Source organism: Arvicanthis niloticus, chromosome 19, assembly GCF_011762505.2.
Source record: "Arvicanthis niloticus isolate mArvNil1 chromosome 19, mArvNil1.pat.X, whole genome shotgun sequence".
Taxonomy (NCBI): Eukaryota; Metazoa; Chordata; class Mammalia; order Rodentia; family Muridae; genus Arvicanthis; species Arvicanthis niloticus.
The window spans coordinates 39,331,748-39,351,620 of NC_047676.1; the positions used below are offsets into that span (position 1 = coordinate 39,331,748).

Here is a 19,873-nt window from a genome sequence, read left to right on the forward strand (position 1 = left end):
GGCTAGTAGCTGGTTACCCATCATTGTACTAGAGCCACAACAAAAGAATAATCTGGGCAGATTGGACAGATCCAATCCAACCACCAAAGCTGGAGCGTCAACCTTTTTAACACCCTTGCCGGTGTAACAGCAGTCTGGAGACTAATGTAACTGTCAGTTCTAAGATAATACTTTTATACCTATGTTAGAAACTTGACTACCGATAAACATGGACTTTTCTCAGAAAGTCAGTGAAGGGGTCTGACTTGAAAGGAAGTAGTTTTAAGTAATTTTAGTATTTAAAAAAAAAACCTTTGTATTGATTATTTTTAATCTAGTAACTTTTGTATTAGTATAGCACTAACAATGATTCTACATATTTATGGGGCTCAAGGTATGTATGGTGTATACCACTAATATTGGGTATAGGTAGCTCTGCGATTTCCTTAGACACCAGTCAAGCAGAAAGATAGATTCCCATAGTCTCTCATGTGGAATCTTCAAATGCTGATGTGAAGGAAGAATACTCATTTGGTGTTTCTATAGTGAAAGTGGGCTGTTTTGGTGGTAATCCAAGCTAGAAGACACTTCAGTAAGATAAATATGATGCTTCAAGAGAAACAGAAAAACTAAAATAATTGGCTTCACTGCTATCACCCAACAGATCCACCAACATAAACTTTTATGAGATCTCTTCGGATGAGAATGCTCCTTCTGTCATCAACAGTGTTGAAGACATTGGTCCTAAATTCATCTTCTCCCTCAAGGTTGGTAAGCTTGTCATGAGGATGACAAACCAGAAAGAGGAGGAGAGAGAAAAAGGTGTCTAGGCTGAGGAAGAAGTGAAGCAAGGTCGCAATGCACCAGTGGCTTTCAGTCTTGAGCGTGCAGTAACACCGAGAGAGCTTGTTAACATGCACGCACAGCTGAGCCTCAGCGCAGAGTGTGTGACTCAGAAGGTCTGTGGTGAGCCTGCGAGTGAGCTTCTGAGGAGCCCACACAACGCTGCAGATGCTGTTGTACAGGCAACGCTACTGGTTGGGGTGTCACACTTTGAGAACTCTGAGGTTGATGACAGATAAGTTGAGGGGTTTGTGTTTAGTTGTGTATCCTAGGTAAGGGAGAAATAATATGTTTTCAAAGCGAATACTCAAGATTACCCACCAAGGCATTATTACAATGGTGTTACTGGGAGAGAGGGGAGGTCCGTTACACTACTTTATGCTTGGAGACCAGTCCCATTTGTACAGAACATCAATATGGTACAAATAAGGCTTTTGTGCAGTCATGCAAAGTAGTATCTAAAAAGCTCTGAGAGGATTCAAAAATAACGTAACTGTAAGTATAAGTAAGTAACTATCAATCTAAAGATTGGGATCAGTTATTTAGAGAAATTCACAGAAACACACTGTAATCCCAGAACTTCTGAAGCTGAGGTGAAATTGGTATAAGCTTAAAGCCAGTCTGGGCCATAGAGTATGACTAAGAAGAGAGAGAAAAAACTTAAGTTATAGAAGAACAGCTAATTTAGAAACGAATGCTATAGAACCTTTGCACTGTAAAAAAATATACCCACCTGCCTCCCTGAGTCAATAAGCGTTTCACCTCTGCCCTTCCACTAGTCCACGAACATCTTCAGCTCTGAAGTTTAGTTTCATGTCTTTGATGAGAAAAGAATCTTGATTAGTTATCCAGAATTTGTATTTCAGAGAGTAAGGAAGGCAACCGCATGCTTCACAGGGTTGTGAATCAATTTGCAGTAAAAGAAAAATAGCACTATCAACAGAGTAAGTGTGAGCCATTGTATGAAGTGTCAGCCACACTACCAACTTCATTCCCAGCAGTGGGAACAGCCAGCTTGGGAGCGCATGGCCACTGAATGTTTGATGGTCTTTAATCTTCGGGTGAAGACATGATCTTTAGTGAGGTTCAGTTCCTCGCCCAAGCCACGATGCTATTCTCCATCCTCCTCCTCATGAACAGCATCACCGATAGCATTGTGGGTATTTTTACTGACAGCATCTGTCTCGTGTTATTTTCTACATAGGTAACAGCAGGAAGTGCTCCATTGAGCATGGCACTGGTCACCATCCACATTCCTCAGTACACCAAGGAAAAGAACCCACTCCTGTACTTGACCGGAATACAAACAGACGAGGTAAGGACAATACAAACTGGCCACACAGATAGAAGTGACCCAAGACTTATGGGTGGTTGTGTCTGCACCTGAAAGTTGAGAAATAAGAGAGACCACATATGCATCCCAGATCCCAACAAACTAGCCTCAGGCTTCATATGTCCTAAGAAAATCAACAACCTGCTTTCAGTAGTCAGAGGTGGTTGAAATTATTTTATAATCTGTCTTGGGCAGGAGGTGATTTGACTTGGTCAGAGCCGTGCTAGGAGTGAAAACTGAGAAGTGAGAGGTTCAGGCTACTGTGGGCACATAGTAGGTCCTGAGAGCTGCAATTAATAGCTAGTCTTCAAGCAGCTGGCTCAGACTTTCAGGCAGTCGTGCTCAGACCTAGTTATTCATTTAAATCACCCCAATTACTTTTTAAAGAAAAGCATCATGGCAATGAAATCCGAATCTGAATGTAAAGCCAGAACACTAGTGTTTTTCTTTGAAAGTAACAGGGTTTCTTCCATGCAGCCTGGACCAAGATGTAGTGCCTGTCATAGCCAAACCTCCTAACATTGGCTTACCTTTTTGTTTGTTTGTTTGTTTGTTTGTTTGTAGTACAAATTGATATAATGTTATACCAGCAAAGTATTAGTTCATTTTGCATTGCTACAACAAAATGCCTGAGGTCAGGTAAACTTTACAGATAAAGAGGTTCACTTAACTCCTAGTTCCTGAGATTCAGAAATATGATGCCAGCATCATTTCAGCTCTGGTGAGCAAGCATCTCACGGTAGTTGGTATAAGAGAGAAAGAGGAAAATGGAAGTACATTGTCAAATAGGAAACTGAATTGGATTCTGTACTCCCTTTTATAGGACATCCTTCCAAATAATTAGCCGGTAGATGTTCTACTAGGACCCAACTCTTAAAGGTCTCATCCTCTCTCCATACTGCCACCGTGGGGACCACAGTTTTTCTTTTTATTCCTCTCTCATATATTACACCACAACTGCAGTTTCCCTTCCCTGCCTCCATCCACCCTCACCCTCCCATCTTCCCTCTCCCTCAGATCCATGCCCTCTATCTGCCTCCGCTCATAAAATAACAGACCTCCCAATGACATCAACCAAACATGGCATAACAAGCTACAATAAGACCAGGTACATTACAATCACATCAAGGTTGGACAGGGCAACCCAGTCGGAAGAGAAGGGTTCCAGAAATAGACAAATGAGTCACGGCCTCTGTTCTCACTATTAGAACACACATCTACTCAGCTATACCATCCATGCAGAGGACCTAGGTCAGACTCCTATAGGCTCTCTGATCTCTGCAACCCCCATGAGTCCCTGACAGTTGATTCTGTGGACCATATACCTGTGACGTCCTTGACCCCTCTGATTCCTCCAATCCTTCCTCCCCATCCTTAGCAGGACTCCCAGAATTCCTTAATGTTTGTCCATGGTACTCTGTATCTGTTTTCATCAGCTGATGGATGAAGACTCTCTGGTCTCTGATGATAATTTTGCTAGGCTCAGGAGGGAGTGTGAACAATGAGGTACAAACCACACTGAAATCATGACAGGCTGTGAGAAACAGGCCTGCCTTATCGGGTCGTATCAGCTCACCACAATAGTTGAGCGTTTACTGAAGAACAAAAGATTTGGTCACTAGGCCCCCCGAGAAAGGAGCCTAAGGGACCCTCCCACACCCCACATGTCAGCAGGATTTCCTGGCAGGCTGAAAAGAATGACAACAAGTACTTTGCTTTCCAAGTCTGATGTGGTGTTCTTCTCTGTAGGCTGGTGACATCAGCTGCGCAGCAGAAGTAAATCCACTAAAGCTACCACACACCGCCTCTCCTGTATCTTTCAAGGATGAAAACTTCCGGCATACGAAAGAATTGGTAAGGAGAGGTCAATGTTACACTAAGCTTGCCTTTAGTGATCTCGTGTTTGTTGGCTTTTGCTTTACCCCAGCAGCTGACACCCTAGAGCTGGAGTTCTCAACCTGTGTGTTGTGACCCATTTGGGAGTCAAATGATCCTTTCATGAGGGTCACCTAAGACCGTCAGAAATATCAGGTATTTAAATTATGATTCCTAGCAGTAAAACAAATGCAGTTACGAAGTAACAACAAAATCTAATTTTAGAGCTGGGGGTCACCACAGCATGAGGAACCGTATTAAAGGGTCACAGCATTAGGAAGGTTGAGAGCCGCTGCCCTGGAGTGAGTTCTTCCTCTGGCTTTAATGGCGAGTGCGAATTAGGATGCAGCAAATACATTTTAAAGCTTAGGTCGACAGTTCACAGCATCCACAGGACACGTGTGGTGTGAAATGAAGCCTAGGGGAAGTAGAGGATGCAGAAGGGTCAGGGGATAGTGAGCAGAGCAGAATCAACAGAACCAATGCTTGCTCTGCTAACCTTTAAAACAGAACTCCATGCGATTACTGTCCTTCCTGTTCCCCATCCCTGCCTGCCCTCTGGGGAAGAGTTAGTGTAGCACCTAGCATGGTTCTTGGCACAGACTCAGTCACTGAATAAGTAAACAATAAACTCTAAGCAAGCTCTGCCCCATCCCTGTATGTGACGTGGAGTGTGTGTGTGTGTGTGGTGTGTGCCTTGTGGCTGTGTGTGGCTGTATGGTATGGTACACAAACAGAAGTATGAGGACATGCTCTCACGTGAACGACACATAGGCTGGGACGCTACTCTATTGCTCTCCATCATGTTACCCTGAGACTGAGTCTCTTGCTGCACTGGATGCTCACCATTTTGCCTAGGCTAGATTGCAGAAGAACTCTCAGGATCCACTTATCCCTGCACTGTCTCCCCAACACTGGGGTTCCAGGCATACACATCCAGATGAAGCTTTTTATGTGGATGTTGAGGACCTAAACTCTGGTCCTAGTGCTTACAAGTATTCTTATTCACTGTGGTGTCTTTCTGGATCCCATAGCCTCTTTAAAGAAGCTTTATTTCTTAAAGCAATTCATAACAAAGTTGTGTGGAATGTAGAAGACTTTCCCATATACCTCCTATTAACACATACTCATGGCTTCGTCCACCACTGAAACCCATGATAGAGTGGTACATCTGTCACAAGTGTGACAAGTGACAGAGATGCACTAACATGTCCTTTCCTAAAACCATAGTTTATATTGGGGCTCATGGTTGGATTTTCCAATTTCACACTATGGGGTTTAAAAATGTATAATGACCTGTGTCTATTAATTATGGTGGCACATAATTAGAGGAGCCTCACAGCCCTAAACACCTGCCATGCTCTGTGTAGTCACATCTCTCTCTCTCTCCCCTAGCCCCTGAGAACTACTGATTCTCTTACTGACATATTTTTATCTAAGAAATGCATTATTATCATTAAGTTTAATGATTAAATTATACTACTTGTTCTTTGTGTTCAATAATCCACTTGCCTTTACACGTTACCAACACACTGCTGATAACATGAGTTAGTTACTGTGTTTTGCTTTTATGGTCCTAAATAGTAGAATGAACAGGTGAGCCCTTCTGTTTTACATATTTCTGTTATCTCCAAGTGTAACCATATGAACAGGAAATAGCTGGGGGAAACCTGTCAACTCTTTTTACATTCTGAAACATGATACCAAAATCTCTTGAAGAGTTATAATACTCTTTGGTATTGTATATCAATACATCGGTGGTTCCCAGCTGTGGGTCGTGACCCCTTTAGAGATGAATGACTCACAGGGGTCACCTAAGACCATTGGAGAACATAGATATTTACGTTATGACCCAAAATAGTAGCAGAATTAGTTATAAAGTAGCCATAAAATAATTTTATGGTTCAGGGTCAACACAACATGGGGAACTGTATTAAAAGGTCGAAGCATTAGAAAGCTTACAAACCACTGTACTAGAGCCTGGTAGTACCCATTTCCAGGGGTCCCTCCTAGCACTGAGATTTATCTTTTTAGCGTTAGTAACACCCGTTCTCTCCCCTCCTTCTCTCCTTCCCCCTCCCCGATCTCCTGTTGACTCTAATCTGAAAGGACTGCAGAACCACTTCCTGCAGTAACATCACCTGCTGGCTGAAAGACCTTCACATGAAAGCAGAGTACTTTATCAATGTGACTACAAGAGTTTGGAACAGGACCTTTGCTGCTGTGAGTATCAGCTTTATCTGCCAGGCGCTATCAAGGGAGCAAGGGAACACACAGCTTTGCTGCTAAATGTACTCTTCCTTGTTGATAAACTAGCACCCTACCTACAGTCAGCATTGCCCAAACCTACCAGAGCAACAAGTCGGTAACTAACCAGTAAGTACTAGCCAGGTAACAAGTTCACATCCCTTTCCTGTGCTCCGCCTTCCTGGCTTTGCCTCAGAATCATCTGGAGAGACCTCATCCAGAGGTCTGCCTCTTAGATGGCATTCCAATCAGGGCATCTCCATGAACAGTGCCAAAGATGCCTTTGCTGTCCTTGCCATAAACGGCATCTTCTGGGTCTCCCTCCCAATGTCCTCACAGTTCTTTATTTGCAGTCACAGCTGAATCAAAATGGTCATGCCCCTGTCTCTCTCCTTGGGTTCTCAGCTAATTGCGTTATCGATCTTAAATCATGAAGAAGATAAATCCAGAAGGAGGGTCTGTCTTCCTCTGTGAAAACAGGCAGGCACTCTGCTTTTCTGGTTTAGTTTTAATTTGATGACTAAGCCCAGAAAGTGTACAGCTCTTAGGCTACTTCAATCTCACAGAAAAAGAAAGCCCCAAAACAATTAGCATTGTTTCTCTGGACAGTGTGAGCTTACCATAGCACAATTTAGAGGGGATTGGGAAGACAGGATTTTAGTCTGGCTGGAACAATGTAAAGACAGGCAAAGTAAGAAGGGGCAGGCCTCAGCCTCTGTGATGCTGACTGCCTGAATGGCTACTCCTTCCTCCAATGCTGGCTCTGACTGCTGACAAAATATCTTAGTCTGAATCTCCTGAGCTCTGTATAGCTCTCAATGGATCTTTTTTAAAAATACTCTGCTCCTTCAATTTTTCACCATTTCACAATCGGCAATAATCCTCATTCTCTGTGTTGATTAGAGAGTGTCCTGGAGTCAAAACACAGTCAGATTGAGAAAAGATATAATATAAAAATAGAAAGACTAGGGAAAGATTTAAGAACTGGGGAGTTGGGGAGACTGAGGTGTTGGGGTTTTTTTTAATCTTCTTTTGTTTGCTGGTCAATTGCATTGGCTCTGAAGCCTCAGGGACAGCTCTGTATCCTAAGATGTGACACGTGGTGTTGGATACATCCTCCCCAGCTGACAAAGCTTAGAGCTCCATTTTACCAATTGGCTCCTGGCTCCTTAGATCTGAGGAGCAAATATTTTCGTTACAAACTTGTCCAAGTGGGAAGGAAAACTGACTTTTGCACATCAAAATATCATCGCTTCCAGCTCTGCGAAAAGTATCTGGGTTTTCTGGAGTTTTAATGAAGCTACAGTATTTTAACCATCAGGCTTTGTGGAAGCGCCCTCAGCATAGATTTTTTTTTTTCCTGGAAGCCAAGTTCTGAATGAAGCATTAGAGAATGTATCCTTTTTCACAATAGTTACAATTGATAAACCAAGAAAACACCACTCAAAGTTACTAGGTGTCAAGCCTAGCATGTTTCCCTGATCCCCAAGAAGCCTTACTTTCACCTATTTCTTAACAGCCAAATAGATGATCCAGTCTAAGATTCGGGTCTCATTTCCATTATGGGGCTCACTATGCGGTGCCTTCTGTTATTCCTTCTTGTGATGCAGTGCACTTCAGCCTGGTACTGCTCACATAATGACTGCGCCTTGGAGAATGCTAGCAAAATATCATCCCTCCTAGCTGCTTTGCTTCCTGGCTCTGTGAAATACACCTCCTTCTACTGGTTAACATTGTAGGAAATGGGGTATGTGTGAGACCAGCCAGCTCTGTATGGGCAGCCATATCAGCTTTGTAAAAACAATCATTTCATCACACAGTCTGCAGGGGATACAGCCTAGCATAGTAACGTGACTGCCACTTTCCATTATATTTCTACCTTATCAAAACTTTAAAAAGAGTTGTATTCATTTGTGTGGTGGTGCCTGCATGGATTTATATGTATGTAATGCATGTGTGTAGGTGCCCTTGGAGGTCAGGAAGGAAACTAGGTTTTCTATAATTGGAGATGCAGGTGGGAGTTGAGCTGAAGTCCCCTGCAAGAGCAGTAAGGACTCTAACTCACTCAGCCATCTCTCCAACACACAGTCCATGTAAATACTCTTAACATTGCACCTTTGATAATACTTAAAAGATCAGCATTTAGGGTAACAGATGACCCAATCTTCCATCTTGAGAAAATTAAGAAGAACCAGAGACTGGGCCAGCAGAAAGGAAACAAATCACTCACTTATTGGAAATATATCCTCTCTAGCTGGCTCCTGTCTATAGTCAGCAAATTACTTCATGAAGATGTTGGTACCCTAGCAACCAGAACAACAGAGTCCTAATAGCCAGAGCATACGAATGGCTCTAATATCTGAGTGCTGGGTTCTGTCTCACATAATCATGATGCTCACAATTTGTGTCACGTAACAAATGCCAGCAGCAAGACATTTACGTCAGTCACGTTCCCATTGAGCGGACTGCTTTTCCGTAAAGACATTGATGGTGACATATAAGCTTACTTTATATTCTTACTCATAGTAGCAGCAAACACATATGTCCTTCCTATACATCGTCCACACTGACAGTATCATCTGATAAGGACACTTAGATTAGGACGTATGGAATCACTCCTAATGTGATATAACATGTCAGAAGGCTCAAGGTTTCTGCTGCCAACATGTACTGTCAGGTTCAGAGTTGCTCTTAGAGAGCGATAGTTTGTGCATGTGCACCCAAGAGGAAACTCGAGTGCTGCTTTTCCATTTCGTTATGTGTCTTGATCAGACCCAGGTAAAAGTATTATGTGCAATTTTCCTTTATGTATCAAGCTTCATTTAATTTAAGGGAAAAAAAAAAAAGTCTTGCTGACCAGCTTTTTCATTTAAAAACAGGTCTTGTAAGCCTTCGGTTTGGATCATTTTCAAATTTGAAAAATGTAAAGGGGTGTTTTCAGGGCTCCTGTCTGAGTGTCACCCTAGATTTGGTTTAATGCACAGAGACAGGCTCCAATCTTTACGTATTTCAAAGGCAGCTCAGCAACTTCCGATGGCTCCATGAGGTGAGGTCAAGCATGCAAAAGACTAAATCTTCAGGCCTGGATTTTCTTCTTGTGACTTTCCACCAGGAACTAAATAATCTTAAACATGCCAGGTTTTCTGTGCTTGCTGCGTCGAGGGTAAAATGTTCTTTTTCTGTGTTCCAGTCAACTTTCCAGACTGTGCAGCTGACAGCAACAGCAGAGATCGATACGCATAACCCTCAGCTCTTCGTGATTGAGGAAAATGCTGTCACGGTGAGTGTGACACGTTCCTCCCTCTGACAGACATTCTGTTGTGTGAAACACGAACAGTCACTCTTCTCATTTGTGTGCATGTAGAAGACTCTTACCAAAATTCTCAAGGCCTAGGCTTTCTTAGCTCTAGATCTGGCAGGGGTATATGATACACAGAAAGGCCAGAGAGACTTGCCTTCCTCCCAGTCTCTCATGTTGCAAAGCTAGCTTTTTATAAGTAAGGATCCCCCAAAAAGGGAACAAACAGAGGGGCTCTCTTGTGTTCTGATACCATGGTGATGTTTCATGCCTAATGCTGTGAGAAACCACCAGGATCTGAGGCATAAGTCCTACGTTATCTTGACTAAAATTCTGAACTGGACCTAGAACACTGGAAATGTATATGTAAATAAGGCATTTTTTTAAACTTTTAAAAAAGTACTTCTTATAAGAAGACAGTGACATGTTCATTCACTGCCTTGCAGTCTAGAGAACTACAAATGTACCCTTCATTCAAAAGGGGGGACAGACAGACTATAGAGAAGTGTCCCTTTACAGAAGACAAAGGCTCTCTGTTCCACAGGCTGGCACAGGCACCCTTCCTTCGCAGTGAGCCTCTGGTTAGCATGTGCCATTTTTAGATACAACAGGATTTCCATACCCAGCTAATCTGCTGGCAAAGCCCTGAGCATTTTCCTCCCAAGGCTTTTGTTTAAGAACTGGAAGCCAGTTCACGACTCTGCCCCCAAGGCCAGCTGGACAGTTGGCCTCTGTCCAGTGCTCCATCTTACAGAATGGTTAGAAAGCTGAGGCCCCCTTGAACTCTGGGCCTCTCTCAATGCCTGCGTTGAGTTCACAACACTGATGTCCTGTTCTTGCCCTAGGAAAAATGATCCACACAATAGAGGCTGCTTTTCTGTCTCTGGTTTGGGAACCTTGGCAGGAGCCTACACCCTCTCTGCAGAGGTTGGGCATGGAAAGCCAGAAACGGGGCCAAAGAAAGTGCAGACTTTAAACTGGAACTGCCTCAAACCCCGTGGTGGGAAAAAGCAATATACCTGTTTTCAAAGCTCAGTTTAGGAAAACGCAGCATTCGAGTGATATGTGAACTCTGCTAAAGTCTTTCATGAAAGCAGCCCTTGAACATGTTCATTGAAAATCCAAAGTTATATTTTCATGAATCCATCAGAGTTTTCTTTTCTTGGTTTTGCTGTGGGCAATACTAATTAGTACCAGAGGCTGACTTCTATGTGTTTATGCAAAATTATTCTGTAATCCAAACAGTAATCTGGATAACCTTCTGAGGAATACTTGGAATCCAAATCATATATTGGCACACCCTTATATGAAGACATCCAGACTCACTTCGAAAATTTGACACATGAAGTATTGTGATCAAGGGTGCAGGGAGAACCAAGAGCCAGATCCATGAGCTCCGAAATATGGCCTTGGGACCGTGCTACTGCAGAGCAGTGAACTGTATGAATTTATAGTAATTTCACTCGGAACATTTTAGGTATTCAATACAAGCAAGGAGAAAGTCACCGAAGGTGGCTTTTTATTTGCTCCACGCCTCATTAAAAAGCAGCTCCTTTGTCACTGAAATTTAACATACTGTCAAGTAAATAAATTAACTATTGTCCCCTTTTGCTCTGCAATCCCTCGAGACTACATTGTGAAGACGCTTTTCTCAACTAAGAAAAAAAAATGTGAAGTGTCACTGTTCAAGTCCCTAGGGCTGCCACTGCATGCCACCGCCACAAAGATCACCAAGGGACATGCGCACAAAGTCTTAAATATGCTGGAGTATAATGTGACCACTGAAAATGCCAACCTCACCCCTGAAATATGCATTCTACTTTTCCGGTGTTTTATATCAAACTTGAATGAGACTGAAATCAGTATTTTAAAAGCCAATGCAAAGTTATTGAATGAGAGTTGGAAGACGCTATGCTTTGCCCCATGCCTAGGGTGCTTTAATCTCCTTTGGTCACAGAAACATGCACCAGAAACTGAAGTGCCTACTTTAAACAAAGCAGATGATGCCTTCAGCTCAGCATAACCCTAAGACACGATTATAGCTGATGAAGAGAAGGTAGAGAGGCCATGCTTACCTGAGTTTTCAGGTTGTCTCTACCATGTGTTCCGTGTGATGCTTGAGGAATGGATGCCATCAGGACAAGTTACGACTCCCCTCTGCAACTGTGGATCATATTTATAAATTCCTGAGTTGCACTAGGCCATTTCACTTTTCTGCGAAATAGATAACTCAGTTTGGAGCATGTCTTCCTTTGCAGATTCCCCTCATGATAATGAAACCCACGGAGAAAGCAGAAGTACCGACAGGGGTTATCATAGGAAGCGTAATAGCTGGAATCCTTTTGCTGCTGGCTATGGTTGCAGCTTTGTGGAAGGTAAGAAAACTTTATGGCAAACATGTGGCACTCCCAAAGGCTCCTGCTTTGAATACCTTACAAAATACCAATCTGAATATAGCATAGTACCTTGAGAAAAAAAATGCAAGATTGTATGTGCTTTCTTACTCAAGTCTTTGAAAATCAATAGGGGCACTGTTTTTCAGTACCCCGGACATTTTGTTCAGTTGCAAGTAAATAGGATGACAGAAAGTCAATTTCACACAAAATGAAACCTAACTCTCTGGACAGAAAGTTCACCAACACACGTGTGTGTAGACATTAGTCAGTACCTGTGCGTGTCCCCCAAACCTCCAGGCACTCCAGAGGGGCTGCAGGGAAGTAGGCAGCAAAGCAAGTCAGAGGTACCTGCTGAAAGAGCCATGGGTGGTAATGTCATTCCTTTCATTGCTGCTATTTTGTGGACATAGTGTGGTGTGGTTGCACCACGTGTCTCGTAGATAACCATCAAATCAAGGTAACTGTAAGTTACAGGTTGTGTCATCATCTTACAGCTCGGCTTCTTCAAAAGACAGTATAAGAAAATGGGCCAAAATCCAGATGAGATGGATGAGACCACAGAACTCAACAGCTAAACCATCGGCGGACACCACTGGGTGGGGGCTAGCAGCATCCCCTCGAGGGTTCACTGGTGTGGTGAATAGACTTCTTCTAAAGTCTACTTTTAAATAATTTAATAGGTAAACTAGCCTGATCATCTTAGAGTATCTGCTGGTCAGTTGGGGATGACAAAATTGTGGGTGGTGTGGTTAGGGGTAGAAAGACCAAAGACATCATATAGAAAGGGAAAAAGTTATCTCCAGACTGGCTAGTCCAGTGTTTACCTTCTATCAGGAAGATGGGATGCTTCTAGGCATGACAAACCTTCAAGAAAATAGAAATGTTTTTCATATTTGGGGGTGGAAAAGTGCATGGGGAATGATCTTTTTATTTTGATTAACAGTAACAATAAAAGTGGAAAGTACCTGGTGTGTATATTATACATAATATATATGTTATATATTATCAATATAGCATATATATTAAACATATATAATTGACATAAATCATATAACAGATTATATATTTATATGTATGTATATATGTATATGTATAAATATACTGAGTACTTTCTGCAGACATATAAGTATGTTAATATTATAATGAAAATGAATGTTTATTGACAAGAAAGACAACCAGCATAGATTGCCTTTCAACTTATGCTGCTCCTCCAAGGATGCCACAGAGGATATTTTTAAGTGGTAATTTTATTTATTAACTAAGCTTTTAAAAAACAAAGTCCTGCTATTGCAGGACAATAATCTCAGCTACTCCTCAGGAAGCTGAGACAGGACTTGGAGTCTGAGGTCTTCCTGAGCTGTAGAGTTCAAGGCTATCCTGGACAACTTAAAGAGACGCTGTCTAAAAGCAAAAAAAGAAATGACAGCTGAGGGTTAGCTTAATGGTAGAGTGCTTGTTTAGTAGCATCTGAAAAAAATTAAGTAGTAAAATGTGTGCTTTCTTTCAGCCCCTTTCTGCCTCTGAGTCCTATCTTACTATTAACATGCTTGAAATGCTTGAATAACCAAGAGAAACATATATATGTATGCATACACACACACACACATATATATATATATATATATATATATATATATATATATATATTAACACACACAGACACACACACACACTATATATATATATATATATATATATATATATATATATATGCAGATAAATATACCACCTACTAAAGAAACCTCCACAAACATTAAGCTGGGATAGGTTTAAAAACTGAGGCACAAAAATTTACTTGTAACCTAAAACAAATTTATAGTATAACTGTCTGCTCCTTGCCAAAGAAAAAAGAGGGGCTTTCTTTCCTTTTAGGAATCACAAGAGGTCTTTTTTAATTGGTTAGCTATCTTCGAAAGATCTAGTGTATTTGCCAGAGATAAACAATTTCTTTTGCAAGCTGCCTCCCTAACCACTCCCTGTTCCTGCTGCCTCTATGACAGAAGCCCCCTGCGGCCTGCCTTTCTCTCCAGAAGTTACCCACTTCCCTTTACCCACCATCCACATCTCCCACAGCATGTACACCAACCCATCCCCCACACACACTACCCCAAGGGTTAGGCTGAGACTGTCCTCTGTTTAGTTCACACACCTGTGTGATTATACACTCCTTAACTTAGGGACCTATTTTCATTTGTTGCTAAACAAGTAATTAAACTACACCTGAATTTGTAGCTGTTACCTTTATTTTTAAAAAATAAGTAAATGGAAAGGCTCGGGGGTTTGTAAGCTGGAGCAGCAGCACAATCACTAACTTAGCGGGAGCATCCTTTGTGCTTGATTGAGGCAGGGCACAACTGTCCAGCCCTAGCTCTTGAAACTCTGGGCAACTGAAGGCCCAACAGCCGGCATTTTGACAAGCTATCGTCCTTGTGATGTAAACAGACCGCACCCTAGAGAGGAGTGGTCCTTTCCTACCATTTGCTCCTCATTCTGAACCTACACATTCTCTAGGAGAAAGTGGGAAGAGGAGGGTCCAGGAACAGCTGGGCAACTCACTTGGTCACACACTATATGCAAAAAGCTTTGGCCTGGTCCCTAACCTCTAGGAACTTAATTGTTCTCCTTATGAAAGAGGAAGTCAGGCTTAGGGCTAGGCAGTGACTCAATCTTAAAAGCCACCCTTAAGGATTTCCTGCTCTATAGCCTCCAAGAATAAGACCTAGAGATGTCAGAGGAATACCAACTTGACCATGTGTGGATGGATGGCCCTGACTGCCCTCATGCCAGGCTCCTGGGTAGCAGTTCAGAGATACTTGGGCCACTTAATGGCTCACTTCAGCCTTGAGAAAGCCAAATAAACAAGGAAAAAAATATTAGCTGTAAATGTCAGGGAGGTACTGCAAAAACAGCTTGGTACTCTTTTGGTTACGTGATCCAGATTCTTTTAACAGCTGTATCATTCCAACCAAAATTTTAAAAGGTGTAGAAACCAGTCGTTAGGTTGCTAGAGAATATCCCACACAGCATGTTAATTTATTGCACACTAGTGTAGGTGTGCGTGTGTTAGCCTGAGTTACAACTAAGACTTAGATAGTCTGTAACCCATTTCTCGCCCCACCCACTGGGTTTTTGAGCTTAGCAGTATTGTTATTTTGAAGCAGACAGTTAGGGAGGAAGGGGCTGTCTCATGCCCTACAAGGTTTTAAGCAGCCAACCCTGGGCTCTACTGACTCCTCCCCCCATAATCTTGACTGACAATAACAAATGTCTCCAGGCTTTACCAAATGACTCCTGTATTTTTCAAGGAATTTTAAGCAAAGATGAATGTTCCTAAGAAATTATTGGGGGAGAGCAGGTAGGTGGTATTTGAGAGGAAATTATGTGGTCCATTGAGCCATACCTTTGCTTTAAGTGAACTATAGGACTCAAAGATGTCAGGGTAAAATATCCATTTCATCATGTACATTTTGTGATGGTAGATCACAAAATGTAATCTTAAAATCCTAAGTTGCTTCTTGCATGGCCATCTCACAACTCTATAAACAGCAGCATGGTGAAACAGTGTAATAAAGAAACAGGACTCACTCGAAATTACGTACCACTCATGGTAGCAGCAAACTATGAACGTCTAACTGGACAGATGATTTCATAGTTAGCAGTGTTATTTTCATATGACAGTGAAACTTGCTTTTTTAACTGTGAAGAATAAAGACAACTAAGGACAGTTGATGATAGTTACCTAAGTGATTATTCTAAACTATAAAGTATGATGTTATACCGTGTCTATCCTGATACATAGCTGAACCCGACATGTGAAAGTCTCATTAAGATTTCATTAAACAGAAGGCAGGATTCTCAGCTGAGCTTCCTCGTCTATCTGGCTGCACACAAAGAACAATTCTCCACACAATCTCCTAGGACATGCCTTTCATGGACTTTCAGGAAGCTCGTAGTCACCAGCAGGAAAGAGTAAATATCCAGAGGCAGAAGATAAACATGGGGGTGAGGGAAGTTGGAAGTTCAATATTTACTACTTTGAATTTTAAAGTATAAAGACGTAGTCGTTGTGTAAATATATAGATTGTATTGTTTGTACTTGATTTTGGCAAACGAAGCTGAAATGTAAATGTATATATTGCACAGCTGTATTAGAATTGTCTGTTTGTTTTTTTTGTTTTTTTTGTTTTTTTTTTTTTTTGGAAACTATCTTATTTCCTTCTCACGTGATGAGTAAGTTTGGTAAGATGTCATGTTTGCTGGTTTTAATTAAATGTTTTGTCATTTTTCTGTCCACCAAAAGTATATAAGTTGAATGTATTTGTTGTACACTAACTTGGTGAACTTATTTGACTTCTTAAAAACAATCAAATTTTAGTAAATGACATAAAGAAAAAGCACAAGAACCAGACGGAAACGTTTTATTTAACTGTAAATCGTCCCTTTCATACCCTGTTGTTAAATATCATTAAAATTGTTTTGACAGTAAACCGCTCTCTCCCTGGGTTTTCACTGCAACATTACACATCTCAGTATGTCTTAGGGATTCCTTTTGCTTCAGCACACATTCAAAATTCAATTATAGGCAACTGAGGCTACCAATAGCATAAGTTTCTGTTCTCACGGGAAATTAAAGCATCTGATGTGCTGCAACCTGCAAAGTACAATTAAAACATTTGAATATTAAGTGGTGGGAGGCTTAAATGTTTGAACACACTGAAGAATTAAAGCTCGACATAGTTACAGACTGCCGTCTCTGTGTGCGTGGCAGTCTGCTGTGGTGTTAAGTAGTGTTGCCGTCTCTATCGATGTTAAGGTAGCACCCATTTGGGTATCGGGCCATGTCTTCATGTGGACTTCTACCCAAACAAAACAAAACAAAACAAACAGAACAAAACAAAAAACTGGAACTGTGTTTAAGATTCAATGCTAGAGGAAAAAATATGTCGTTTTGTTTTTAGTTTTCTGGTTGGGGGGTTTGTTTTTATTTTTCCTTTACAGAAATACACTTTATTTTAATTCAAAAAGCTGCATACAAAGTATTTTCAAGATACTCTTTCCCCTCACTCCATTCTTCCCAGATCCTCGCCACTTCCCTACTTATCCGACTTTATGTTTTTCTCTTCAAAAAAAAGAAAAAGAAAAAGAAAAAGAAAAAGAAAAAGAAAAAGAAAAAGAAAAAGAAAAAGAAAAAGAAAAAAAAGACAAAGTAAAACAAACAGAAAAGCATGGAATCCATTTTGTTGGCCACCACCGGTCTTCCTTGGAGGGCGGTTGATACACTGAGTGGCACTCTATTCATTTCCCATTTCCCAACAGGTCAGGGTGGGACTTTATGTCCACCTCTTGACGCTGGCATTTAAAACCTTTATCAAAGCTATCATCTTGTCCCATGCACGCCACTGTATAATTTTATAGTTACTCACGTGTAAAAGGTAAATGATTCCTTTTACTAATTCTATATTAGTATTAAAAACTATAAACACTTTTTAATAGTCTGTCCCTCACCCTATTGTAACCTTTAATTTTTAAACAAGATAGCAATTAAAAATCAAACATTAGATCACACCTACAGACCACTCCAGCCTTATAGCATGGCTACATTAAACTGAACTTTTTGATTCAATACAGGATTTAAGTCAGTCACAATTATAACCCCGAATCTACTGCCCTCTGCTGGATGATTCAACTAATTACAACACACAGTAGTCTAGGATAGCTATGCTTGCCCAATGATGTTTAACCAGATGCTTTTTCACATCTGTATGTGGTACAACTTACATGTCAAGTGTGTTCATGTACTGGTTAGGCGCTTTGGTGACACAGCCCTTGAATCCCATGCAGTTGAAGCTAATGACAGTGATAAACTACTGGGTGCAGTCCCTCGGGTAGCATTAGGTACCATAACAAATACGAGACAGAGGAAATGGACCGGATCCTACTTTTATGCAGGGAAGTCTGTGAAGGCTCTCTGTAGAAATAATGTTCAGAGACTGGAACAAAGAGAAACAGCACAGTACATACATCAATCTAGAAAACGCAGGGGTAGCCTGTCCACACCAGCCGCAGCAAAGCAGCAAGCCTGGAGCAGAATGGGAGGTGGGGAGGAAGGTTATTCTGTTGGACCGCAGAGGTAGCCATGGGTGCTGGGGTCCCAGCACCTGTGAGAAGGCTCTTACTAGAAAGATGTGTTAGGCTGGAAGTGGCAGAGGCGGCGTGGCCATCAGGTGATGTCTGTAGTCCACAAGGCCTGGACCATGAAGAAAAAGTAAAGCAACAAGATTTAAGACCTACCCAGAAATCCTATCAGCCAAGACGCTCATACTCAAAAATGTCAAAACCAGGATTCAAAGGACTGCTTCTCAATCACTTCTCTCAAAACATTCTGAAGACATATTGTGGCCCTACAGATCATTCTCAAAATAAAACTCGAGGCTACAGCAATGACTGGACATCTGCTATTGTTTTCATGGGAAGACAAGACCCCGTCCATTCTCTACCCTCTCAAAAGCATCTGCAGCCCAAACACGAGCTCACGGTGATTGTGTTTCTTAAGGGAAGTCACCTCATAACCACAGCTACAGTCCAAAGCAAGCGATCTGTTAAAGATGCTGCTCGATTTTAAAACTATTCCTCTACCTGCTTTAATAACCAGCTGGCAATGGCTCCATGTCAGGATGACGTCAGCCCCTTAATCTCTCAGCAACCAATTAACTCTGCCACACCTGCTATGGTAAGGATTAATGGATCATCTGTTGAATTGCAGTGCTGTGCACTACAGACTTTCAAGGATGCTCCATTCTGGTTCTTCCAGCATGTCCCAAGTCACATCCTACAGCTTCATGCTGGAGACTTAAGAGCACAGTAGTCTGGGTCCCACGCTGCATAAAGCCAGCCTACTTAATGACAGCACAATTATTTAAAGCCATTTTTAACTGCTCTATGTTCTTTAAAAACATAATTACCTTCAATATTGTCCTTTTAAAGAACATTTGAACATCTTTTTGTTGTTGTTTTGTTTGTTTTAAAGAACATTTGAACATCTTTTTGTTGTTTTGTTTTTGGTTTTTCTGAGACAGGGTTTCTCTATGTAGCCCTGTTGTCCTGGGACTCCACTATGGAGACGAGGCTGGCTTCAAACTCTGGGATCATCTCTAATGCTAATATTAAAGGAATGGACTACCATTACCATTCTAGTAGAGATAGCTTAAAAAATGAAAGTAACTCACATTAACATTAAAAGCAACATATTAACACCACAGCTGTGAAATCCTAATGATATACACTGTTTTTCCGTATAGAGAAAGTGACGGCAACGCCCAGCCCTTGATCCTCCACAAACACAGACTATAGCTCAGAGGAAGGACAGGAAGGTTCTAGAGTGAGAGAAGGCTGACACAGACAGATGACCCCTGACCACTAAGGAAGGTGGACGGAGCGTTTTCTCTCTTCCTAGTGTCCTACCTACCCAATCCCCAGGAATGAACCAAGAACAGAGAGAGACCAAGTAACCAAGAGATTCCTGAAGATGCACAACTGTCCTGTCACTCACAGCCACTCAGGACAGGTAATCTTCCCATGATAGTTAAGGTGGAAGACAGGGTTTGTCATAGGACAGGCATTCTGAAAACATTCCTCGAATATATGAGCTAATTAGGTAAAATGTGTTTTTCCTGGATATAACAAGAATAACCTTTCAAAACAAGGGGAAATCCTTTCAATCTAAGTGCTTAAAAGTAGTTTTTCTTCTCATTGTGAGCAATGCTAATTCTATGATGATAATTACCCAACTGTGCTGATGTGTGTGTGTGATGATGTGTGTGTGTGTGTGTGTGTGTGTTTTGAGACAAGATTTCTCTGTGTAGTTCTGGCTGTCCTAGAACTCAATTTCTATTTCTAGGGTGT

General features: G+C 41.5%; 1 protein-coding gene across 2 annotated transcripts in view; it reads left to right on the forward strand.

Moving 5' to 3' along the window:
• Itga2 (integrin subunit alpha 2) overlaps positions 1–16,458 on the forward strand; it is a 96,826-nt gene extending 80,368 nt beyond the window's left edge. For both annotated transcript variants that reach the window (XM_034523542.2, XM_076916196.1), the window contains 7 exons: positions 644–746; positions 2,027–2,137; positions 3,905–4,009; positions 6,140–6,253; positions 9,468–9,557; positions 11,834–11,950; positions 12,466–16,458. In XM_034523542.2, coding sequence (XP_034379433.1) covers positions 644–746; positions 2,027–2,137; positions 3,905–4,009; positions 6,140–6,253; positions 9,468–9,557; positions 11,834–11,950; positions 12,466–12,546 — 721 coding nt within the window. In that variant the 3' untranslated portion in view covers positions 12,547–16,458. The remainder of the gene's footprint in view (positions 1–643; positions 747–2,026; positions 2,138–3,904; positions 4,010–6,139; positions 6,254–9,467; positions 9,558–11,833; positions 11,951–12,465) is intronic.
• Positions 16,459–19,873: the final 3,415 nt, after the last annotated feature.